This window comes from Lepidochelys olivacea (assembly GCF_965140295.1).
Source record: "Lepidochelys olivacea isolate rLepOli2 genome assembly, chromosome: 1".
Lineage (NCBI taxonomy): Eukaryota > Metazoa > Chordata > Testudines > Cheloniidae > Lepidochelys > Lepidochelys olivacea.
In genome coordinates, this window is record NC_140411.1 from 337,856,370 (window position 1) to 337,883,033 (window position 26,664).

Below are 26,664 nucleotides of genomic sequence, written 5' to 3' on the forward strand. Positions count from 1 at the left end.
TTCCACTGTTTGATTGTGCATTGTGGGAAGAAGAACTCCCTTATGTTTGTTTTAAACCCACTGCTTATTAATTTTATTGGGTGACCCATGTCTCTTGTGTTATGTGAAAGAGTAAATAATACTTCCCTATTCACTTTCTCCACACCAGTCATGATTTTATAGTCTTCTCTCATATCCCCACCTTAGTCATCTCTTTTCTAAGCTGAACAGTTCCAGTCTTTTTAATCAGTCCTTGTATGGAACGGCTTCCATATCTGTAATCAATTGTGTTGCCCTTTTCTATACCTTTTTTTCAAGTTTAATATTTCTTCTTTGAATTGGGGTAATCAGACCTGTATGCAGTTTAGAGCTGTGGAGGATTTATATAGTGGCATTATGATATTTTCTGTCTTATTATATATCTCTTTCCTCAAGGTTCCTACCATTCCGTTATGCTTTTTGACTGCCGCTGCACATCGAGCAAATGTTTTCAGAGAACTATCCACAATGACTCCAAGATCTTTTTTTTTTTTTTGAGTGGTAATAGCTAACTGAGAGCCCATCGTTTTCCTGCATCTCCTGGAAGTTAGCTATTCATTGTCAATTTCATGTGCAAATGTTACCATGAAGTCATGATTTATCAAAACAATTGAAATTCTATGGGGTGTGATGTACAAAAGGTCCGACTACATGATCATAGTGGTCCCTTCTGTCCTTAAAATCTACAGATACGTGGAAGTCCATCCCTATTCAGCAAAGTACATAAGCACTTTAAGTTAAGCATGCGCTTCTGCGTTTTGCTGAACCAAGGACTGAATTACATCATCCTAGCAGCCTTAGCATGTAAAATAGAGAACAGTTGTTCACCAGGACCCTTATACAAACAAGAACAATTCCTCACAGGCACTAGTAGGAGGATGGGTTGGAAAATTTTTGAACGGGAATATTTTCACAGGGGTTCTGTGACGGCTCTCTGCTGCCATCTCAGCACGCATGCAGGGAGACTGCTTTGAAGGCACTAGGCTGGCTTGATGCAAAGATTGAAAATTTTGTATGTTTTCAAAAGCACTAATAAAATGTCCTTGAAAGTCACAGTGATCATGAAGCATTAGGTCAGACACAAATGGAGAAAACCAAAAACAGAACTCAGAGAGGACTTTTTTTCTAAAATAGACCTTTAGATGCATAACAGTGTACTATGGGCCAGATGCTCAGCTGGTATAAATTGGTGGAACTCCAGGGAAGTCAACAGAGCCAAAATGTTTACACTAGTTGAGGCTATTTATTTTCTCCTTTTTGGTTTTCAGCAAGTTCTATGTCTATTAGAGGTATTAAATCCTTTTGCAGTGAGAGGAAGAAAAGGAGCTGCATGTCGGAATGAACTGCATAAAGCACATATATTCACTGGGATAGGCACTCAAATACTTTGGTGAGTGGCACTCATGAAAGACAGACAAGTAATAAGACAGAAAGACCAACTCACCATTCATTCCATCACACTTTGAATTGCCAACATTAAAACAAGAAGACTTCATATTGACCGGCAGAACATTCCACCATCTATATTCAAGCCCGAGAGCTGGTTCAGTCCCAGCAGGGCAGGCCTTGCATTCTACAGGAAGAAAAAGGCAGGAAAAGAAAATTACACACAAAAAGCAAATATCAAATACAGTGCTTTAAACAAACTCCATAACCATTTGTGTTTCATTCAGGGCAGCTGTGAGTAAATCTGAAGACACAGTTCAAAAGGAACATTAATCCCTTTAAAAATGAACAGCCAATGGCCGCACAGAATCAGACCTGTAGAACTTTCTCCCAGCTGGGATGACAGAGGCCTCATTGCTGACAATACTTTGAATCAGATTAGCTGGACCAATGAACTGTAGGGAACAAACAGGCACCGGCAGCGGGATGGACTAAACCAGGGATCGGCAACCTTTGGCATGCGGCCCGCCAGGGTAAGCCCCTGCTGGGCCGGGCCGGTTTGTTTACCTGCCGCATCCGCAGGCTCAGACAATCGCAGATCCCACTGGCTGTGGTTCGCTGCTCCAGGCCACAGGGGGCTGCGGGAAGCGGCGCGGGCTGAGGGATGTGAAATTGAAAGGTAATTGGCCTGGAGCGGCAAACTGCAGCCAGTGGGAGCTGCGATCGGCCAAACCTGCGGACGCAGCAGGTAAACAAACTGACCCAGCCCACCAGGGGCTTACCCTGGTGGGCCATGGGCCAAAGGTTGCCAATCCCTGGACTAGACAGAATGTTTTGTCTGCAGTGGTAATGATTCCATTCTCAGAGAGCTTAAAAAATAAACTTTAAATATGTGCATACCAGCCAAGAGACATAGCCAGGAGATGTCACAGTAAATAATGGCAGCAATACATTATAACAAAGCATTCTGGGGATCAACTAGGACACTCCTGTTCTTCATGTTCTCCATCTCTCTCTTCCTTCCCCAACCCTGCTCCCATGTCCTTTAACCAATAATTATTTTACAAACCAGAACACTGACTGACAGGGACACATCACAGAAATGTAGGCCACACACAAACAAGTGACAGCCTCCAGAAAAACAAGCAAAGTCTGTCTGCGTCTAACTGCCATAAGTTATTGAGAAGATGTATTCACCAGATAAAAGACCTCATACCTTTTGTTCCATCCGAAATCATGCCCTGAGGGCAAGGAGCACAGGAAGATGATCCGTTGTTGTAAAACCCAGGGTTGCATGGTGGACAATCCTTCTTCTCTCCAGAAGGAGGCAGTTTCAACGCATCAGGAAGATCCTCCCTGCAGATTTTAGGCTCTATCCATTTGTACATTATCTGAGTCTGAAATTGAAAGGTATTTGAGTCACACATTAAATTAGATGGCGTTAGGACTCAAAGCTTGTTAAGTTCCTAATTAATGTTCACCTGAAGGAGCTGGGTGTTTTCGGTGGGACCCAGGCATGACAAAATGAAAACCAATCAGATCGTTTTGGACAATAATGTTAAGTAAATACAAGGGAGTCATGGGAGGAGAGGGGAGACTGGGTTCACAGATGACTCCAAGATTTTAGGCCATAAAAGCAAAGCAAAGGTTTGACTGTGAGGAGTGTTAGTGGAGTCAGAAACATGGGACAAAGAGGACTTTTTACCTAGGAGAAGGATTCAGTGTCTGAAGCATTCAGTAGAAGCAAGTTATGGTGTAGCCAGGATCCGAGACAGTCAAGGCAGGCAGATAAAGAAGAGTCTGACAGGGTAGGATGTCATTTTATCACACATACATCACACACACAAGCTCATGCATACCCACACTCATCCCTGGGTCATTTGACAAAACTGCTAGGTTCACACTGCTGAAATCAATCACACAAGGACTACTGCAATCACCTCGGCTACGCTTCCTGAATCCCTACACTCTAACCTCCAGCAGGTCCAGCAGCACAGACTGCTTTCTCACTCCAGTAGCATCACCCCATCCCTCTGTCACCTTCATTATAAACTCTCCTTGCACTCTCTCCACTCTAATCCCATGATCTCATAGCCTCCTTCTGCTCTACGCTTCTCTGTATCCCCTCCCATAAGTTAGGATTCTTCACCACTGGAAACAAGGGGCCTCTTTTGCACTTTGGATGCCACATCTGGAGCTTTCTTCACCTCCCCATTTTCTCCTACACATGGAAGCCATCATCTTCCAGCGTGGATGCCTGAAGACAGGAGCCTAAATCCATGGCGAGGCACCAAAATAAGTGACCTGATTTTCAAGAGGCCAAGCATCTGTTGTTATTATTATTATCATTATTATTCATTGTTTGTATTGCAATAGCAGGCAAAGGCCCAAATCAAGATCAGCACCCCACTGTGCAAGGCGCCGTACATACAAGAATCCACAGCTTTCCTCTGATGAGCTTACAATATAATTTAAAACTAGATGCAAAAAGTGAGTGTAATAAGCAATATGAGGAAAGGATGAGAGTAATAGTAATAAGATTGCACAGTTACGTAGGCTGCCCATGTGCACAACTTGACAGCTACAAATCAGGTGAAAGTATGTTTCTCTTCTATTAACAAATAAATAACAGTTATCTCCGCTTGCCATTTCCATCACTAGGGACCTGACCCAAAACTCACTGATGTCAGTCAGTCTTTCCAATGGGCTTTGGATCAGACCTTAATTAGTTGATTTCTTTTAGGCACTGCAGCAGATCTCCATTGACTTCCAATTTGAATATGTTGGCTTTAATCACTTTCCCTCTTTAAACTGGGCTTTAAAAACAAAAACTTTCTATTTTTCCTGGAGCATTTTATAGACTTTTTTCTGTGAAGTGTTTGGAATGCTCTGTATGAAGAACACATACAAAGAATACTTCCTCCCCCCACCCCCCCGTTTTGAAAACTGAGCACGTTTTGAGGCATTTGTACATGAGAACTTCACAAGCTGAACATCATCTCAGCACATGCCTATACTTTGAAAAATGCTGAATTTCTCTTCAACCCTTATTTAGAAGGGAGACGAAATCAGGTAGCATGAGCTGCCTTTTCCTGAACCCCCAGGATTGACTTATGTGCAGTGAAATTTTATTTGTTCATTTGACGTACAGCTCAGACTGTGCTATTCGATCCCCCATGAGCAGACTTGAGTCCATGCAAAGCTCAGCTACCATCCCAAGGGTTCCTAATGGACAGATCATTGCAGGATTTTGGTTTCAGGATTTCATTAGGCCAGAGATTCCCAAATGTTGTTTTGCTGGGTCCCGCTTCAGAAAGTCACATCCCACCATGAATGCCCCCGTCTTTCTAAGAAACAGTGTTTCCACAGATGCCTGGGGTCCAGAAGCCCATCCGGCTGGGGCACCCTGCTGCTCCCCAGTCCAGGACATGTTCTGGGCATGCAGCCCCAGCAGGAAACAGACAGATAGGCTTGCACTCCTTTCCTCACGTCCCTGGGATCCCTAGAATCACTCACAGAATCACTCCTCTGGCCCTGGTGCGATCTCCAGCACTTACCTGTAAGAGGCTGTGTGTGCACGGAAGAATTACCTCCCAGATAGGGAGAGGGGGAGCACACTTATGTATCAATCTCTAGAGAGGCAAGCAAGCTGGAATGCGCCCCTCCCCACCTTCTACATAGGGGGAGGCCACATCCCCTCCCACCTCACCTCTCTCCTCCTGTTGCCCCATGACATTCCTGCATGTACCCCAGAACTTGGCAGTCCTGCAATCAGCCATGTACTGCTAGCTGTAAACCAAACATCGCATAGCTAGGAATAATTTTAGGTCTTTGTGAGACAAGGTCAGACAGCTGCATATTTGCAGTTTGTTAATTAGAAAGGGAGGACGGGATAGAAAGTTATGGAAGAGACTGAGTGGATAGCGACCTTGGTTTTGGGTGCCCCTGACATATTGTTGTTATGGCTAGAAATACTAGAAATGTTTTGAGACAATGAGTAGTTTGGGTGACCCAGTAGAGATTGGGAGAATTGGGACCCAGTAGAGATTCTTATGCTGACCCGCTAGGACAGGGGTGGCCAACCTGAGTCTGAAAAGGAGCCAGAATTTACCAAAGAGCCACAGTAATATGTCAGCAGCCCCCCATCCACTACCCCCCTCCAGCCCCCAGCACCTCCCACCCAGGGGCAGTACCACCAATCAGTGTCTCCCCATCCTTCCCCATGCCTCCCGCCCGCCGCAATCAGCTGGTTTGCAGTGCACAGGAAGCTCTGGTGGGGAAGGGGGAGGAGCGAGGGCATGGCAGGCTTGGGAGAAGGGGCAGGGATCTTGGGGGGAGGGGGGGAAGTGGTGCCAGGACCTGGGGCAGAGTAGGAGGTTGAGCAGTGAGCACCCCCCCCGGTACATTGGAAAGTTAGCATCTGTAGCTCCAGCCTCTGAGTCAGCACCTATGCAAGGAGCCGCATATTAACCTCTGAAGAGCCACATATGGCTCCGGAGCCGCAGGTTGGCCACCCCTGACCTAGGAGTCACTGTAGATATGTTTTGTTAGAGTTAGCTATAACAGATTAGGTAAAAGTAAATACCTCACAGCAGTCCAAGGGAGCTTTTCTTCCAGAAAGGAGCCGACATCTAAACTCCTCATCAGCTGGATGGAAAGCGGGCCCCTGGAAGTCTGGCTGGTGATCACTCAAAACCATCTCAGACTTTGGGTAACTATATCTGGGATGTCCTAAACCTATTGCTTATGTCTGTGTGCTTTATATCTAATAAATTGTCATTTTAGATAAGAGCACGCTTACTTGTATTAATATTTCATCAGACAGAATTGCTGTGTTCCCATTGATTTATTCCTGACACTGCCTGGAGTGAAATGTTTAAATTTGCTTTGAAAATCCTGGGTAACAGATTTGGCAAGCCAGCCAGGAGTGGTGGAGAAGAAGGAATAACTGATAAGTGGTTTGTTTGTTTGTTTTGTAGGAGAGGGGGATGCCCCTGGGTAAGGAAGATTGGTCCCCAAGGGGTAACCAAGGAGAGGAAGAATGGGTAGAGGTCAGGCCCTTTACTCCTGGCCAGGCTAGAGCCGCAGGAAAATTGGTTGGCCTGTTAACCCACAGCACAGCTCTGGGATGGCCAGCAACGATAGCTGGCCCCCCTGGTCTCACTTTGGCGGATGTGACAGAAAGTCCCACTTTCCTCTCCAAGCCAGGATAAGGACTAGGGCTAGGGGTCCCCAGATGCTTTGGCCGACAGAGCCCCAATTCAAGATTTGTTGTTGCTGTCTGCACTTTCCTTGGCTTAGGTTTTCCTTTCTCCCTAAGTCGTTCTTTTCCCACTCCTCTTCTCTCTACTTCTTTTCCCTCCCGCTCCTTCTGCCCTCTCCTCCTCCTCTCCTGCTTTTTTCTTTTTGATCTTCCAGCCGGGCTGGAGTCGAAGCAGGAGACTCAGCTACTGAGAAGAATCCTTATTACTGAAGAAACAAGAAAAAAAATTTAACTAGTCAGGTCTCTGCTGCCCCCCCTACCCCGTATTAACCTTGTTGTGCCCACCTGGGGGAGGGGGAGGCATGCCCAACAGTTGGAAAACTAATGCCTTATGCATTAGATTCAATAGCTCAAGAGAAGAAAACTAGATATGTTCCAAAGTGGATAAATATATACAGGACTCAATTTGGCAACATTTTAAATGTTAGGCCACCCATCTCATGTACATCTCTCTTTACCTCTCTGGAGACGACTGTCACAATAGAAGACAACTGCCATGTAGTACCAGGGGAATTCCGAGGTAAATATGCAGGACTTTTTGTGTTCGAAGCTGCAGTGCAGTTGGCATGGCCTTATGGACTTGCCAGCATATTGTTATTTCTGCAGCAGGTGTGCTGGTCATTTAAAACAAAACACTACGACTACTAATAGCTCTTATATAAAGACTCCATGCAACTGAGTAAACGTTACACCCACAAGTAATCCCATTGAACTCAATGTGCATATGAATTTAGCCAATCAGGTTGGGATTTTCAAAGGAGAAAGTCAATGAAACCCACTGGGAATTGGGTGGCTAAATCCCTTAGGCCCCTTTGAAAACCTCAAGTTCATGAAAAGACTTCCATTAACTTCAACAGGCTTTTGAGCAGTCTCTTAGGACAGTGGTTCTCAACCAGGGTACGCATACTGCTTGGAGTACGCAGAGGTCTTCCAGGGTGTACATCAACTCATCTGGATATTTGCCAAGTTTTACAACAGGCTACATAAAAAGCACTAGCGAAGTCAGCACAAACCAAAATTTCATACAGACAATGACTCCTGCTCTATACCCTGAAATGTAATTGTGATGAGTTAATTTGACAGTAGTTTGAGGGAAAGGTTATCAAGAAGGCAGGAGTGGTGGACTCGGAGGTCGGCGTTGGGAGGCTAATCAAAGCAACTGACTTTTGAGGAGGGACTTGAATTTCACAGATCAATTACAGCGCAATCTGCAGGAGATGGCAATTACAGGCTGCTACCTTGGGGTGTAGTGGTAAATGCTATTTATTTACTAAGTCATTAGAAAGAGGTTGCAGAGTACAGGTACCATGTGATTTGAAGTGTGTGTGTGATAAGTCAACGTTACACATGCTGCCATGTTCTGAAAGTGAATGTTCTAATATGATTTTTCTTAAAGCAGGTGCAGGTACAAAGAGGGGTATAATCAGCTGCCAACCTTAGGCGGAAAGGCTCCATCTTGTTAGCAGGTGTTGCTCCAGCTGGCCATCAATTAAGTGGATTTTGACGACTTCCTGAGGCAGATGACTTGCTACCCCCAACCCTGTATCTAAGGGAGATGGGAGGGCCTCTAGAGGTCAGAGGATCTAGGGTTTGGGGAAAGTAGTTCTGAAGGATCAACTCTCAGATCAGACCAGTTTCTGCAAGAGCTGCAGGGGAAAATGCTGCAATGAGCAGCTGCTTCAACCTCTAAATCCAACCTACAGAGCTTTGGCAAAGGAGTTCCCATGAGACTAGGGGTGATGGGAATGAGAATAAAGCCACACAACCGGCACTTTCCTAATGCAGCTCACCCTCTAATAGATCCAGTAGATCTGATTGCCCTAGGCTTAAACTATCTAGTCCTAGTCAATGAATCCTCAAGATGCTCCTATGAGGCACGCATATGCTGTTATTTCTATCAAGGCCCTGATTTTGCAAACACCTATGCTCATGAGTCATCCCAATGACCCAGTCAGACTGATCACACATGCTAGTGTTTAAAAGATTAGGATCTCCCATACTATGATGATAGATGTCTTAGAAAAACCTAAGAGCAATGAACATTTACAGATGGATAAACTGATAGAGAGTGTGGTTAAGGGACTTGCCCGAGGCCACTAAGAGAGTCAGTGTTGGAAGCAGGACAAGAACTCAGAAATTAAGGGCTCCCTGTCCTGTGTTCAGGCCAGTAGATCACAAATGGCTCAATGAACTGGCAAATAATATGAATCAGAGTGAACATGTGACTTACCTTTCCTTCCTTATCACACAGCGTATGGATCTGGAAAAAGTCTTTATTCGTACAAGGAGGACGCTCCGTACATTGACTGGATCCTTCATCTGAAAAGGAAGGATGAGGAACAGAGTGGTCAATGATTTCCAAAGGGCTGAAAATCAAGGTATCCAGCCAGACTGTAAGATGGGACAGGAAAAATGCTAATTCAGGAACAAAAATAAATTCACTGGGATTTTCAAAGGAGCCTATGTGAATTAGGCACCCCAAACCCACGGAAGTCCAGTGGGTTCCTTTCACAAGCTCAGCCATTACTTGTACTGTCTGATACTCTGCTTTGGCACACACTGACCATCCATACAGTCAGACCAGCACCTAAACCTTTTTCTCTGCAATAACTGTAAACCTCAATTTGCATCAATCATGCAAGCACTATAATCAAATTCTTATCTGATAACAAATGAAAACTACTTGTCTGTCCCTTCAGAAACATTTTACTGTGCTGGGGCCAGGACTTGTTTCCACTGAAGTCAACTGCAAAATTCCCATTAACTTCAATGGGAGGAGGCACAAGTCCCTAATCAGTGTCCATACTAATGTTAGCAGTTAACATGATAGGAGACATTTCTGGCAGATAATCAGTTCTCTATACAAAATGTTGATCTATAAGAAAAAGAACTGTAGAAGCTAATTAGTCTGCAAGAGCAATGGAGCAAATGGGCAGTATTTGAGATAACATCACAGTATTGTGTGTGTATATGCATCAAATATGCTACTTATACACAGTATATGCAACAAACAAACTATTTGACTTCACTTTCATGGCCTATCCCCATGCTACCTATCATTTCTCATATGCTGACACTGATGAGGCCTCAGCTGGAGTACTCTGTCCAGTTCTGGACACCACGCTTAAGGAAAGATGTGGACAAATTGGAGAATCCAGAGGAGAGCAACAAAAATGATAAAGGGCTTAGACAACCTGACTTGTGAGGAACGGTTAAAAAAACTGGGCACATTTAGTCTTGAGAAAAGAAGACTCGGTGGGGACCTGATACCAGTCTTCAACTATGTTAAGGGCTGTTATAAATAGGAGGAGGATTGATTGTTCTCTAAGTCCACTGAAGGTAAGAGGAGAAGAAATGGGCTTAACGCCTGCAGCAAAGGGGATTCAGGTTAGATATTAGGTAAAACTGTCTAACTGTAAGGGTAGTTAAGCTCTGGAACAGGCTTCCAAGGGAGGTTGTGGAATCCCCGTCATTGAAGGTTTTTAAGAACAGATTGGACAAACACCTGTCAGGGATGGTCTCGGGTATACTTGGGCCTGCCTCAGTTCAGGGATTGGATTGGGTGACTTCCCGAGGTCCCTTCCAGCCCTTCAATTCTATGATTCTGTGCTGACTTCTGCCATCCAATCAGATCTCCCAATACAAGGAGGGGTCGACCAGGTGACTCTTTGAATAAGAGATCTCCAGGAAACACTTAGGAGCTGAAGGAAGCAGTGGGGAGCTGCAAGTGAATCAGTACTGAACAAATGCCTCAGATTGGCTTGGGGTGTTTGGGGGTTACCATCATTTGGAGGAAATCTAAAACCAGTGCCATTGAAGATCTCATGGTGCTTTCTGTTGAAGCATGGGAGTTATAAAGTACCCTGGCCAAATTCCAGTGTGAGCCATTATAAGTTGCCAACATAAATTCCCTCTGCAGTTTCAGATGGGCACCATATTAATCTTCGTTTTGTGTCCCAATCTCTTCTGACTACATTTTAGCGGTTGGCAAAGTGATTCTCGTGTATGTACAGAGCTCCATAAAAGAACGCAGAGCTGATAATAATACTGAAGCAGACACATGTTCGTGTATTCTTTTTGGCTCATGCCCTGTACCTGCATAATGTGTTTCTTCACTACAGTTGGTACATTCCTTAGCTCCTTTCTCTGAGTAGGTATTTCTGGGACACACCCGGCAATTGGAAGACCCTGGCTTATCACTGAATGTACCAGGTTTGCATGGAAAGCATTCAGATGTATACGCAACTCCTATAAAGCAAAGCACAGATTAAGCACATAAATAGGCACAAAAATAGAGAGCAGCAGTACCTGCAACTCCTGCCTACACAGTTGTTTCGGGGAAAACAGACACTGTATATAACACCACTGAACAGTCGCAAACAATCATTGCTAGTTTGAGTCCGCTGGACTTTGCTAACTGAGACTCTGGTTCTGCAATCCTTACCCAGGCCAAACTCCCATTCCCTTCAATGAGAGTTTGATCTGGATGAGCATTACCTTATAAGAAACTAAGGGCTTATCTATACTTGGAAATTTACCAACATAGCTATTCTAGAATATTACAGTAAATTTCCAAGTGTACACAAGTCCTGAGTGTTTTATAATGTAATGGACTATTTTAGAATAATAATTCTGTAACACTTCTTCAGTATTAGTCCCCACTCTGATTCTGAAATAGCTATTTTGGTACATTTCCAAGAGCAGACAAACCCAGTTGTAATAAAGGTCTTCTATGCTGTGCTGTTGCAGACAGCCTGAGTTGTTTTTTTCTTCTACAATTCCAATCTTCCCCAGCAGGCGTCACCATTTACTAATTAATTCCGTGCATCATATTTCTCAGGACACCAGTGGACTAAATATTTTCCTAGAGATTTGAAAAAGTAAAACAGAATACATGGAATAATTACTAGAAAAAGAAAGAAAGAAAGAAAGAAAGAAAGAAAGAAAGAAAGAAAGAAAGAAAGAAAGAAAGAAAGAAAGAAAGAAAGAAAGAAAGAAAGAAAGAAAGAAAGAAAGAAAGAAAGAAAGAAAGAAAGAAAGAAAGAAAGAAAGAAAGAAAGAAAGAAAGAAAGAAAGAAAGAAAGAAAGAAAGAAAGAAAGAAAGAAAGAAAGAAAGAAAGGTTTACTGTGATTATGATGTCACATGTTTTCTCCCAAAACAAAGTATATGTCCTTAAAGACAGTGGCTGGAATAAAACATCAATTATTACTGCAATGTACATTAGACAGTTTAGTTATTAGCTGATAGTGTGATATTCCATACCTTCAATTGTGATGTTTTTCACCAGAACAGGTTTCACCACTTTAGAACCCATAAGAATCCCTGTTGTTCTCCAATATAATATATTAGTCCCTGATTTCAAAGATACCTGCAACAACAAAAGAATGATATCTCGCATCATCTTTCGATCGACCCCTGCTCAACGTTGTTCTTTTATCTCCTAGTACGTGTCACTCATTTCAGTGACTCATTTTCCTCACATCCTTGGAGCATTTGGGGATTCTGTGGGTCAACTGCTTTGTAAGTCACGGGCTGTAGGAGGCACAGATAGGTAAGGAAGGTGCAGCAGTGCCCTCTCTACGAAGGGCAGACACAGGTCTTATGGAGGTGCTGGAGGCAGGGCGGCTCTGGCACCTCCCTTGAAGAAGTGCACTGCAAGTTCCCCTGAGCCAACAGGAAGCAGTGCAGGGCAAAGAGTCGTGTGCCTACCCCCATCCAGCCAACTCACAGCTGGAGGTGCCCAGCACACCAGGAGTGCACAGCGTTCCCCTGGTGCTTGTGCTCAGTCATTTTTAACTCTACTCTGTTCCAGATCTAGGATCTTAATCCATCAGTTTGTTTCTACAGTCGCACAATTCACCTTTTAAAAAACAGGGTCCAGTATTTTAACAAGCCACACTTTTACGTGAGTTCTGCTATATGGGTTGGGATTTTCAAAAGTTCTCAGCCTTGGCCTATCTCTGCTCCCATTTACCAAGGCCTTGATGGCACTAGAGAGTTGTGCCATTTTTGTATTGGTATGGTTGTTCCCTATGGGAAAGAGAATAAGCTACACCAGGATAAGGCACTTGTATACCAGTATAATCGCAGCCACACTCGGGCTGCACTGGTATAACTATCTTGAGACAAAATTCGCCCTCCTAACCGACAGTTAGATGGGTGCCATTTTCAAGTGCAGAACAGGCCCAAGCAGGGTTAGGGTTAGGTTAACACTGAGCACTTTTCCAAACCTCATGCTTTGTGTTTACTTAAGGTGAGGAATTATAAAGGAGCTACTGAGCAAAGAGCCAGGGCTGGTGCTAGCCCATTGGAGGCCCTAAGCAGGAATATTTTGTGTGCCCCCCACCCCCCCGCGCTCCCAGCAATACTAAAATAGGCAAGTTCTTGTAAAAAACTGAATAGCCGCCCCCCCCCCCCAACACACACACACACACAGCCCTTGAGTTGCTTGGGGCCCTAACCAATTGCTGATGCCTAGCATCAGCTCTGCAAACAGCCCAGCCAGGCTCACAGACAGGTAAACTAAAAGCTGCATTCTTGTTAGAGTCTGAACAGAAAGCACTCCAGAGTGAAACCCACCAGTGAGAGGCCTTGTCTACATAAGAAAGGGCTTGCCGCTCGTGGAGCTATACCTGCAAACCCTCCTAGTGGAGACAGAGCTTATACCAGTCCCCTGAACAAAAGGACTCTTTGGTGTCTACTCTGGAGCTTTTGCCATCACAGCTATGTCAATCAGGGGTATGATTTTTTTCACCCTCCTAACCCATATAGCTATGCCAGCAAAACATTTTGGGTAGCCCAAGCCTCAGTCTGGGGGTTGATGAGGGATGAAATTTGTTCACCACAAATAAACTCAGAGCTAGTTTACATGCTCTGGGCACGGACTGAACATAACTCGTGCAGAAACCAATTTACTTAAATGAGTGCGGGCCCCCTACTGGGGACCTCCAATCTGATTTGAGAGGAGCTGCACATGGAGCGGTTGCACTAATTCAACTAAACTGTGTGACACAGGGGCAGAAAGGGTTACACAACTAGCAGGCTAATTGACCCAGATTCAACCTTTAGAGACATATTAGTAGATAATGTTTGTGTTTGTGTGTGTTTACATATATACTGTTAGAGGTTAACAATGTAACCAAACAATTCCTGTCTGTCATTGTATTCTGTTAATTCAGAGATCAAAAGGAGATATTAACATTTAAATGAACTGAATGTAGTAGAAAGAATGAGGAGGACTTGTAGCACCTTAGAGACGAACAAATTTATTTGAGCAAAAGCTTTCGTTGGCTAAAACCTACTTCATCAGATGCATGTGATATCACTATCTTGATTTCTCTTTGAAGTATATAGCAAATCACCTGCAAATGGTGGGAGATAGGCAACTGCCTTATATTAATCCATGTAGCTAACTACTGGTAATGTTTAGGAAATAGGAGGTTACTTCGAAGACACTATTGTTCACCCAAGAACTGCATGCAGTCAAGAGGCCGCCCGGAAAATGTATAAAGGGCTTTTGGGACCTGATCCTTTCATCTCAAATCTGCTCATGCTTTGTCAAGGGAAGTCTGAGCCACAAGACTGAGATCTCCAGTTTCACTGATATTGAACATTGGACTGAACCTATGAACTAATGCTGAAAGAACTCTTTGCAACTCTAAAGCTCACCATCTCTGCTATGAAACTGACCTAAGAACTATATTCCTGTCTGGTTGTATAATGAGTTTTTAACCAATATTCTCTCTTTCTTTACTTTTTTAAATAAATTTTAGTTTAGTTCATAAGAATTAGCTGTAAGCATGTATTTGGGTAAGAGCTGAAATATTAATTAACTTGGTGGGTAATGTGTCCAATCCTTTGGGATTGGTAGAACTTTTTCATATGATGAACAAGATTTTCAATAATCCTCATCATATTTGATGTGGCTGTCTGGGAGGAGGACCCAGGCTGGGTTGCTTTAAGGGAACTGTGTTTTTGGCTTCTGGGCAACCAGTAAGGTGTTATAGAAGCTGTTTTGTTGCTGGCTTGGTAAATCTAAGTATTTGGGGATTGTCTGCCCCCATTCTTTGCAGTTTGCCCTAATTGAGCAAACTCAGCCAGGCACCCCTGGGACCCCAGTCACAACTGGTTTTCAAACTGCTCAGAAAAAACAGTGGAGCCCAGCCCCTAGAAATGCACTTGAAAATAAAAGGCAAAATCCTATTCTCAAATGTGCACACACAACGCCGGTGAATTGCAGTGTCATTCACATGGCAGGGAACAATCTACTGTGCAAGTGAATGAGCAAGCGTTTTGGAAGATATGGATCACAATGAATGGGAGCGCCCTGTGGAATTTGGATTCCCATATATCTACCTGATTTCTTAAAGAGTCTGATTCAGTGAAGTCTGTGGGAAGGCCTGCATAGACTTGAACAGGCTTTGGATCAGGCCCTCAGAGCACACATCAGCTGAGAGCACACATCTCTTGCTCCTGAGAGAAGCTGTGCTCCCTTCACAGCCATTGAATTCACAGGATGTGGCCCTCCCTTGCTCACATCTCATAAGAATCGATGTTAATTTATAAACAAAAGGAAAGCGCTGTGGAGCGACACTTAGCACTTACGGAATGAAAGCCCCATTCGCCGTTGTCTGTTAATTTCACCCATTTGTCAGCCGTGGAGTCCATCTCTTTGCACTGATCATTTTGAATCTGTCAATTAAAAACAGTGGTCACAATCAGATATCTGGTTAAGTGTCTTAGTCAGGACACACCGCAGAAGGATGCCTGTAGACTAAAGGCAGTGTGATTCTGCTGTCTGTCCCCCTCTCACCGCATTCAGGACAGGGGCTGTGTTACTTGTTGCAAAGGACATCCAGAAAATACATGCAAAATCACTAGCAGTCTAAGAGAGGGCTTCCAAATATAGTGCTAAATTCCCCTCTCTGCCTGAGGAGAAGGGATTGAAACAGGGATGGACCACCTCTCAGCTGAGTGCCTTAGCCACTGAGCTAAAAGTATGGAAGAGGGTCTCCGTCTCATGCTGCTGCTTTGTGTAGACCTAGGTGGCCTCTGAGCAGGCCTAACAGTTCGCATCACACTATGGGATACTCTGATGTGGGTCTCTCTCCAGCTCACCTATTGAAGTTGTTCCACTTTAACTGAATAATTAAATACCAACTTAGAAAGTGCAAGAATCCCCCTATAGCCCAGCTGTTAAAACACTTATCTGAGAAGCAGCAAATCCCTGTTCCAATCTCTTCTCAGGCAGAGCGGGATTTGAACCTGGGGTCTTCCACCTCCCCAGGGAATACCCTCTAGAGCAGTGGTTCTCAAAGCCAGTCCACTGCTTGTTCAGGGAAAGCCCCTGGCGGGCTGGGGCAGTTTCTTTACCTGCCATGTCCGCAGGTTCAGCCGATCGCAGCTCCCACTGGCTGCGGTTCGCCGCTCCAAGCCAATGGGTGATGCGGGAAGGGCGGCCAGCACATCCCTTGGCCCACGCCGCTTCCCGCAGCCCCCATTGGCCTGGAGCAGCAAACCGCGGCCAGTGGGAGCCACGATCGGCCAAACCTGAGGACACGGCAGGTAAACAAACCGGTCCGACACGCCGGGGCTTTCCCTGAACAAGCAGCGGACTGGCTTTGAGAACCACTGGTCTAGAGCACCTCCTGGTGCTTCTATTTTAGGTAGAGATAGGTGCCTCTGAGCATACCTGTCAGATTAGGCTCCATGGGTGAGTTAAGGGGAGGAAAACCTATTTTTCCCTGGTTTGTGGATCAAACTGAGGCTTCGGTAGGTGACAGGCGTCCAGATGCCTAGAGTGGGGCAGCAGTGCATGTGCCCAGAGGCACAGACTTGGACACCGAGGGAACTTTTACTGTAAACAAACAGGTGCTGAGTGAGTTTAGGCACCCACAGGCTAGTGTGGCAGCTGAGCAGGGATTTTGCCTAAAACTGGGCACCTAAAACTGGGGGTTAGGCACCTAAGTACCCTTGTGGAGCTGTGTCATTGTCGCTCTATGCCTCAGTTTCCCATCTTTAAAGTGGGGTTAATGGGGCTGCCCTATCTCACAGGGTTGTGGGGAGTTTAAATATGTGAAAAGATTATGAGGTATTCAGATACCATGGGGGCCATATAAATATCTAAGACAGATAGATTCTATACCTAAATTATAGGGGGATGCTGATGTAATGATGAAAAATATTTAATCAACAATGTATTCTGGGGAAAAGTGCATTCTTAAAGCCCCTGAAGTGCAGAGCATCAGGATGAAAATCTGGCTGCCAAGTTACAATTATTTGGTTAATGGCTTTTAAAATGACAGCCTGCTAATTGATACATATAAAGGGAAAGACAAATATAAGGAGGTGACCAACCATCAGCGCTATGTTGATAAGAGCAAATAATATGTGGGAAGCAGCTTTCAGACCTAGTGCTCCAATAAACAACATTTTTGCTCCTCTGCATGAGAAAATCAATCACTAGTCAGTCAAGAAACCACAGGGAGGATCATATTCTGCTACATGCATCTGGCAGTAAAAGCACATTTTGCTGCTTACTTCTTATGAATCAGACAGGACATATGATAAAAAGCGAAAGAGGTTTAATAATACAGTATGCACTTTCTATTATCACAGTGCAGTAGATTTTATTAAAGTAACAGGCACAGCAATAAAGGGCCTCGGGCATCGAAATCAAGCTATTTTTTGTCTTCCTCTCTTATCTCTTATATAGAGGCTTTCATCCCAGCATCTCAAAATACCGTAAAAACATTAATTAAGGCCTAGCACCGCTGTGAAATAGCATGACAGTGCTTTGCAGATGGCAATGACTCACCCGCCAGAGACAGCAAGAGAAAGTCGGTGACGGAGGAGATGGACAATTTCCAGCACACTCAGAGAAGCAGTCGTGATAGCCTGTATCCGCAAAAAGAAAAGGAGTACTTGTGGCACCTTAGAGACCAACAAATTTTTTTGAGCATAAGCTTTCGTGAGTTGTAGCTCTCGTACAGCTCACGAAAGCTTAAGCTCAAATAAATTTGTTGGTCTCTAAGGTGCCACAAGTACTCCTTTTCTTTATTCTGAGCTGCCATCTCTCTCTGTTTTAAGTCCTCATTTGCCCCCTTCTCAACATTCAGCAGCAAATGTAACATTGACAGGCAAAGCGAGATAGCTCAGGCTAGAATCTTTCAAAGCACAGAAATGATTTATAAATCCCATTGAAAATCAATGGGATCTGCACTCCTAAGTCTTTTTATCATTATTATTTGGATAGGAGCCCCAGTCATGGACCAGGTCCCCACTGTGCTAGGTGATGTACAAACACAGAACAAAAAGATGATCCCTGCCCCAAGGAGCTTAGAATGGCAATGTTGGTCACCATGATAGGCAGTGGTCTCTGAAATTTGTCAAGTTTGTCAAGTTTTTTGTGGGCATCACAAGGAGAGTTTTAAAGGAGGGATTTGAAGGTGGATAATGAGGTAGCTTTGTGGATGGTTACAGGAAGGAACAACTCTCAAGTATGAGAGGAAGCTTGAGAGAAAGCACACAAGGCGCTTGTCTGAGGAAGTACCAAATGGACAGTGAAAGCTGCATGGAACTTTTTTGAAAATCCCAATCTTAAACCTCAGAAACAGCTCACTTTTCATCCATCTCTCTGCATGGTAGTGACACAGACCGATCCTTTCCCAAAAATGGAGACCCAGATTTCCAAAAGTGGCTAGTGATTTTGGGTTTTGAGTGCCCAACTTGAGACGCAGAAAGCACGTTCATAGTACTTTCTGAAAATCAGACCCCTTAAAGGTGTCTCAGATCAGACACCCAAAAATGGAGACATCCAAAATCACTAGCCATTTCTGAAACTTTTGGATTAAGCTGCCACCTGTATGACACTGAGATTCTCATCCCCAGAATGTTGTAAGGATATTTCACATATTTAGAGTCCCACACAACTCTCTGTGTAAATAATGCTGGCCAAACTAGATTATATTTTTTCAAGTTAAAAGGAATCTGGACAAGAGTTCATCAGCAATTTTTCAACACATTTTTTTTTGGGGCGGGATGGGGTGTCAAAAAAGGCTATTTGTTGAAACCTAAACTATTGGCACAGGAGGGTCAGATTTGACGGATTTCCTGGCTTGAAAACAACATTGAGGAAAAAAGTTTCAAAACTGTTTCATTTCAATATTTTCAAAACTGACCCATATTTCTGGTTCTATACAACTTTTCGTTTTGAAATTTCAGCTGATCAGACTAAAGAAAAGGTTAAAGAAAAAAGGGCTAAATTGAAACAAGACATTTGAATTGTTCTGAACCAAAAAAAAAAAAAGTTTCAGTTTTTCGGTTTGTGACTATTTTCAAGATTCTGACTTTTCATCCTGATTTGAGACAGGACAAAATTTTGATCTCTCGAAAGCATTCGCGGGATGGGAAAACCATTTCTCACCAGCTCTACTCTAGACCCAAACTTAAGAGCCTTCCTCATGCCTCATGGTGTCCTCCACTCAGAGTGACCTTGCACGCATCACGCATGCAGTGTGACGTAGCACATATGGGGCCATTTTGTTATAAAATATTATCTCCTCCATGCGCATTTGGAGATCAGATGGAATCATCCCGTGGGCATAGCTGGTCCTGGGACATGCAATGCATGCCTTGCATACACAGATGGCACGCTGCTGATAGCACTGTGCAAACTGTAGACCAGAGGTGGGCAAACTACGGCCCGTGGGCCACATCTGGCCCGCAGGACTCTCTTGCCTGGCCCCTGAGCTCCCGGTCGGGGAGGCTCACCCCCGGCCCCTCCCCTGCTGTCCCCCTCCCCCGCAGCCTCAGCTCACTGCGCCACCAGTGCTCTGGCCCACCGGTCCTGCCGGGCAGTGCAGCGGCATGGCTGGTTCCAGCATGGTAAGGGGGCGGGGAGTGGGGATTCCGGGGGGCAGTCAGGGGACAGGGAGATGGGGGGGTTGGATTGGCATGGGAGTCCCAGGGGGCCTGTCAGGGGGCGGGGGTGTGGATAGGGGTCCGGGCAGTCAGGGGACAAGGAGCAGGGTGAGTTGGATGGGTCTGGGATTCTGGGGGGGACAATCAGGGAGCAGGGGGCGGTTGGATAGGTGTGGGAGTCCCGGGGGGCCTGTCAGGGGGCAGGGGTGTGGTAGGGGTCAGGGCAGTCAGAGGACAGGGAGCAGGGGGTGTTGGATAGGGGGTGGGGTCCCGGGGGGCAGTTAGGGCCGGGGAATCCCAGGAGGGGGCAGTCAGAGGACAAGGAGCAGGGTGTGTTGGATGGGTCGGGGATTCTGTGGGGGGGCAGTCAGGGGATGGGAAGTGGAAAGGGGCTGATAGGGAGTGGGGGCCGGGCTGTTTGGGGAGGCACAGCCTTCCCTACCCGGCCCTCCATACAGTTTTGCAACCCTGATGTGGCCCTTGGGCCAAAAAGTTTGCCCAGCCCTGCTGTAGACAACCTGGCTATGAAAGTGACTAGAAATGATGGTGACTTTCAATGGGTTTTGTGGTCCTAGCTCCTTTAGGCACTTATGAAGACCCTACCGTACAGTGAAAGCAAGCAGTTTAGTCTTGTTGTCAAAGCTGAATGAAATGCAGAAAGTAGACAGGCAGCATAAATGGTAGAGGGGAAATGAGATTTTAAAAATTTGTTCAGATTTAATAAGCTAAAGAGACATTAATAACTTGGATGAGGAGAAAACTAAGCTGATTCCAAAATAGGTCTTTATCTGTAACACATCTCTTTACTCTGAGGTTAGATTCAGTGTATAAAGCCTTACAAAAAACTCAAAGAAGATGTTGTTGTCAATATACTGGTATTCAAAGAAGACAGAACCAGATTTCTTCAGATGTACAGCATAGATTAGAGAAACAGTGCAGTCATCTCTATTGGACTCTATGTAATTCCCATGAGGAGTCCATGAAGAGCTGGATAAAGATAAACAAAACAAGGCTTATTTTAGATCACAGGAACCCAGAAGACATTTATAACATTTCTATTTAAAATATATTGCTCAGTAAAGGACACAGGACCCCACTGTAGCTAGAGTCACTCCCTGACCCTTTCACACCCATTTCTCACATCTTTTTCACACAAAGGATTATGTGCTCTGTCAAAATTTACCTTTTTGCACATCAAAATTGTGAATGGGGGCAAATGTATGTTGTTTCCTGGAAACTTCTAATGCATCCACATCAGGAAGGCTTGTCTAGGATACAGAGGGCCATATCCTTAAGAATAGCCCTTCTGCAATCAGCACTGATCATGCCGGGTGTAACAGTAGTTTTAAGCCACCTTTACTCCTCCTTGATCCCAGAGCCACTTAGGTACAAGTAGGCTCAAGGCTGTTCCAAGTTTCACTGGCTGCTAATATTGAATCTATTTCCCTAAGTTAAGTATCCTCACACCTTCTTGTCAACTGTCTAAATGGGCCATCCTGATTATCACTACAAAAGTGTTTTTCTCCTGCTGATAATAGCTCATCTTAATTAATTAACCTCTTACACTTTGTATGGCAACTTCCAACTTATCTGTATGTATATATATCTCTTCTTACTATATGTTCCATTCTATACATCCAATGAAGTGAACTGTAGCCCACGAAAGCTTATGCTCTAATAAATTTGTTAGTCTCTAAGGTGCCACAAGTACTCCTGTTCTTTTGGCTGCTAATGACATCTCGGAGGCCATTATGACAGCAGGGGATTGGCTGAAAGTAGTGGTTCGCTAGCCACTCCTGTCATGCTACTCCGCTGGTCCTATGGCACCCGAGGAGTCCTCCAGCACAGAGGAAGGCTTAGGTAGATAATGAAACTGACTTTGTGCCAGTGGACCAGCAGGGTCAAATAGGGCCCATTTTATTTATCCTTTATTCTCAACAATTCAATATCCCTGAAGTCTGCTTCTTGGCAACGTGCAGAGATTGCTTTTATTGCATAATGTACTTTTCTGTACTTACACAGCACAGCATGTTCAATTGTCCCCTCCGTTAACCAGCTGGTGGCATCATCAAACTCCAAGAGCTTTCACTAACACATAACCTGCATTCCATTCTGAGGGGCGTAGTCTACCCGTCGCTGTTTTCTGTCAACACCAGCTATATGTTACTATGCTACTGGAGCAACTGGTTCCCACAGCAAACTATGGGCTTGATCCAAAGCCCACTGAAATCCATGAGAGTCAAACCAACCCCTTCACCAGTGTGGCCACAGGCCAACCCATAAGCTTCTTACTTGTCACAGCTCTCTGCTTTATTCTCAGCTGATTCGACAGCAGTGTCCATGAAAGTTGCCACATTGGAGAATCCTGCTGGCAGGTCATCCCATTCATCAAACTTGATCCCACTGCCCAAAGAATATGTCCCCTCGGCACACTTACTGCACACTTGATTTTTCATTTCTAGGTATTCACCAGAAGCACATGAAAACGCTGCGAAGACAATCATTTACAACTGATTAATGGTAAAGGCAATTAGCAGCATCGGTGAGCTGTCAATAAAGAAACCAGTCACAAAACTCCCACCCATGAAAATCAGGAACACGATGAATCAGCTCAGAAAACCACTGTAAAAATCGAGGTTTCAGAGTAACAGCCGTGTTAGTCTGTATTCGCAAAAAGAAAAGGAGTACTTGTGGCACCTTAGAGACTAACCAATTTATGAAGTGAGCTGTAGCTCACGAAAGCTTAAGCTCAAATAAATTGGTTAGTCTCTAAGGTGCCACAAGTACTCCTTTTCTTTTTGTAAAAATCGAGGTGCAAATTGATTTCTGTTTTTCACTTACTTGACAGCACTGGAGCCAAATCTCAAATTATGGCTATTGATCTGCTTATTTGTCTCCATTAGCAAAGAGGAATTTTTAAAAAATCTACACTGACAAACTGCATGTGTAGCTAGTCTATGCAAAAATATGTTCGTATCACAGTTGTCACATTCTGCCTCATCATCCTCCCAATTCCTTTCACCCACCTGTTGCATCTTGTGTTGGACTAAGATTGTATAATTTTTGGAGTAGCACCTGTCTTTCATTATTGTCTGTACAGCATCAGATATGGTGCATCTTTATCTTTGATAGGGGCCTTTAGGCACTACTGGAATAAATATAACAGCATGCAAAAAATATTTCAGCTATGTCTAGGGTAAGTACAGTACCTCAATGTATGTAATAAATTATAGCATAATTTAGTAGTTAGGGTTTCAATTTTTTTCCACCCATGATTCCAAAACCATCAACTTTACTCTTCCACTATCTATCTAGGTACTTATATGGTCATCATCACTGTAGCATCCAAACCATTCTCAATTATGAATTAATTTTATCCTCACAACAGTCCTGTGAGGAAGGGAAATGACCCTACAGATGAAGAACTGGAACTCAGTGTAAATCAAGTTTCAGAGTAACAGCCATGTATTCGCAAAAAGAAAAGGAGTACTTGTGGCACCTTAGAGACTAACCAATTTATCTGAGCATAAGCTTTCATGAGCTACAGCTCACTTCATCGGATGCATCCAATGAAGTGAGCTGTAGCTCATGAAAGCTTATGCTCAGATAAATTGGCTAGTCTCTAAGGTGCCACAAGTCCTCCTTTTCTTTTAGAGTAAATCAAGTAACTTGCCTAAGGTGACAATGGAAATGGCTGAGCCAGGAATTGAACCCATGATTCCTGAGTCCCAGCCCAGTGCTCTGTCCACTACACATCCTTCCACCATCACTTTTTCCTCTCATGATTTAATATCCCAGAATCCTTTTTCAGTGAAAAAAATAAATATACGCTGTCATTAATAATCTGTTATTGGGTGTTTTTAAGTTAATAGTTCCAGTATGGCTAATGTACGCATGTATAGCTAAATATGGACAATTTGAACACAAGAACAGCCATATTCAGTCAGACCAAAGGTCCATCTAGCCAAGCAACTTGTCTTCTGACAGTGGCCAATGCCAGGTGCTTCAGAGGTGGAACAAGCGAGCTCAGTGGTACCCCAGTACATCAGGTGGCACCCCGGAATGGGGGCAACCCGTCACAATCATACCTTATTTGCATTTTAAAGAATATCTAACTAAAAGTAATACATTCTTATTGAAAATATCATGAATTTCACACTCTGCAATGATATATATATTCAATAAAACTAATTACTACCACGATTTATATCTCCACTATTAAAAAATATATAATTAGGTATCATAGCCAAGTGGAGGAATTCCCAAGCTATTTCACCCATGACCCCCAAACCATCCACTTTTGCTTTCTACCATCCCCAAGCCATGCATTCTTTCATGGGCAAATGGATTTTGTAAGCCCCATCCTATGTGATTGGTAAAGAACCATTTATGCTCATGGGGCCAGAGCCTCAGCTAATGTAAACTGGCATAAATCAATTCAAACCAGCCAAGGATGTAATGCATGATATTGTACATATGTACTGATGTTTATCTCACATCAGAAGAACCTGTTGGACTTAAAATACTTTGAGAAAAGAGTTGTACAGTAGCAGAAAGTACAGGTCATATCCAAATCCCAGCTAAGCCTGAATTTCAGGTTCCCACTCATGTATTTGACTCACACACAGCATTCCTTTGCATAATCATCCTTGACTGGCAGGGCTAGAGGGAAAGATCAGTAGATAGGCCAAATTCTCCTCTCCGTAACTTTGGTACAACCTCCATGAATTTGAATGTATGATTTTCCAAACAAACCATTGTATCCATTCTAATACAGTCTTCATACTCATGAAATGGATAGGAATCTATTGAGGTCTCCAAGTAGGAAAGCATCCCTCTTCAGGAATGGTGCTTAACTTTAAACATGGGTTTAAGTCCCACAGAAACTGATTTCAATGGAATTTAAACACATGCTTAAAATTAAACACTTGCTCAAGGATTTTCCTGAACTGGGGCCTTATATTGTAAACTCTTTGAGGCAAAGAGTAACTTTGCATTTTGTGTGCATATAGAGAGTAGCACAATGGCACCCTGTCATAAATATAAAGGGAAGGGTAAACACCTTTAAAATCCCTGCTGGCCAGAGGAAAAATCCTTTCACCTGTAAAGGGTTAAGAAGCTAGGATAACCTCGCTGGCACCTGACCAAAATGACCAACGAGGAGATAAGATACATTCAAAAGCTGGGAGGAGGGATAAAAACAAAGAGTCTGTGTCTGTCTGTGTGATGCTTTTGCCGAGGACAGAACAGGAATGGAGTCTTAGAACTTAGTAAGTAATCTAGCTAGATATGCGTTAGATTATGATTTCTTTAAATGGCTAAGAAATTAAGCTGTGCTGAATAAAACAGATATTCGTGTCTGTGTGTCTTTTTGAGGTTTTGCCTAAAGGGATTCTCTATGTTTTGAATCTAATTACCCTGTAAGGTATTTACCATCCTGATTTTACAGAGGTGATTCTTTTTTACTTCTATTAAAATCTTTCTTTTCAGAAACTGAATGCTTTTTCATTGTTCTTAAGATCCAAGGGTTTGGGTCTGTGGTCACCTATGCAAATTGGTGAGGACTTTTTACCAAACCTTCCCCAGGAAGTGGGGTGCAAAGGTTGGGAGGATTTTGGGGGTAAAGACGTTTCCAAACAACGCTTTCCTAATAAAAATAAACCCAGATAAATGTTTGGTGGTGGCAGCGGAAGTCCAAGGGCAAAGGGTAAAATAGTTTGTACCTTGGGGAAGTTTTAACCTAAGCTGGTAAAAGTAAGCTTAGGAGGTTTTCATGCAGGTCCCCACAGCTGTACCCTAGAGTTCAGAGTGGGGAAGGAACCTTGACACACCCCGATCCCTGATTAGTCATGAAGGTGTTACAGCATCATTAATAAATAAATACTAACACTAATCTTTCCCTGTTTTGTTTTCTTGGTGTTTTCATTGAAGAGTGTGAAGAGAAGCCATCAGGGAAAAACAGCAAGACATATCGTGGTGCTGTTTAAGCCTGTTATCCACTCTCAGAAATTTTTTTAATGTTTTTGTTTTGTTAAAAAAGAAATTGAGAATATTGCTGAACCACATATTCCAAATTTGTGAACTTCAAATAGGGGATCGGTATCCAAGAGAAATTCACTGCCATACTGACAGCACAGCAAGCGTCAGAGCCTCCTGTTCAGCTTCTATTGGAGGTGACCAAAGATCCCTGCTTTAATGGAGTTAGTATTGTTCAATTCCTTATGCTCTGATCATTTCAGATGAGGGGGAAGGGGAAAAAAAAAGACTGCAACCTTTTGAAAGAGGAACAGCCTGAATGACAAGGCAGACTGTTGTCCGGGAGGCTCAAGCTCATTATTGACCTTCACCACTAGAGACAAAGCCCAGAGTCATATCCATCCCTTCCCATCAGGCCTGGATGGAGGCCACGCCCCCTCGCTGCTGTGTCTCTGTAAAGACCAGTGTAAAGGGGAATTAACAGCCTCTGAGGCCCTGAAGCTCTAGGCAGGGCGGAGCACCAACAGTCTTGGGGCTCAGGCCCTCAGGCAGGACAAAGCACCAAACAATCTACAGCCTGCCATCTTGGCAAGCAGACAAATGCAGGCCTCTTGGCTTTAAGATGGGGGAGGTGGCCACCCCAGGGGTGGGGCAGCAGCAGAGGGTGTGGGGACCTGGGCCCACCCTACTCCACAGGTCCCAGCCCAGGGCCCTAACCATGGTGGAAGGCTCTGCTACTGGGTCAGCGGGGATCCCACTACAACATGCTGACCAGAATTCTGCTCATACAACCAGATTATTGCCTGGTGTCCCTGGGGCTACTCCTACGATCCTCTCGCTGGGTACCTTCAGTTTGTGGGGGTCCTCCGTCTCCCCAGGGTACATAGCTAGCGGCAGTCCCAGCAACTCTTCAGTGTCCTTGTCGACTGGCAGCTCTGGCAGTCCCTTTAGATCCTCGGTACTGCAGAGGTCCCCCTCAGGCGCAAGCCCCAGCAGTGGGCAGGAGGTGGCTGTCTCCTTCGCCAGCTCCAGCCCAACTGAGCTATAGGGCCCGTCTTTTATACTTTCTGTCCTGCCCCACTGTTTTTGGAGGGGTGGG

At 44.2% G+C, this 26,664-nt stretch overlaps 1 protein-coding gene across 2 annotated transcripts in view; it reads right to left on the minus strand.

Moving 5' to 3' along the window:
• Positions 1-26,664, minus strand: part of ELAPOR2 (endosome-lysosome associated apoptosis and autophagy regulator family member 2) — a 140,215-nt gene that overhangs the window by 33,538 nt on the left and 80,013 nt on the right. For both annotated transcript variants that reach the window (XM_084617267.1, XM_084617266.1), the window contains exons 3-10: positions 21,882-22,077; positions 20,429-20,576; positions 15,273-15,359; positions 11,931-12,036; positions 10,763-10,915; positions 8,898-8,986; positions 2,621-2,801; positions 1,463-1,591 (exon numbers count right to left, since the gene is read on the minus strand). In XM_084617267.1, the coding sequence (XP_084473393.1) occupies positions 1,463-1,591; positions 2,621-2,801; positions 8,898-8,986; positions 10,763-10,915; positions 11,931-12,036; positions 15,273-15,359; positions 20,429-20,576; positions 21,882-22,077 (1,089 nt within the window). The remainder of the gene's footprint in view (positions 1-1,462; positions 1,592-2,620; positions 2,802-8,897; positions 8,987-10,762; positions 10,916-11,930; positions 12,037-15,272; positions 15,360-20,428; positions 20,577-21,881; positions 22,078-26,664) is intronic.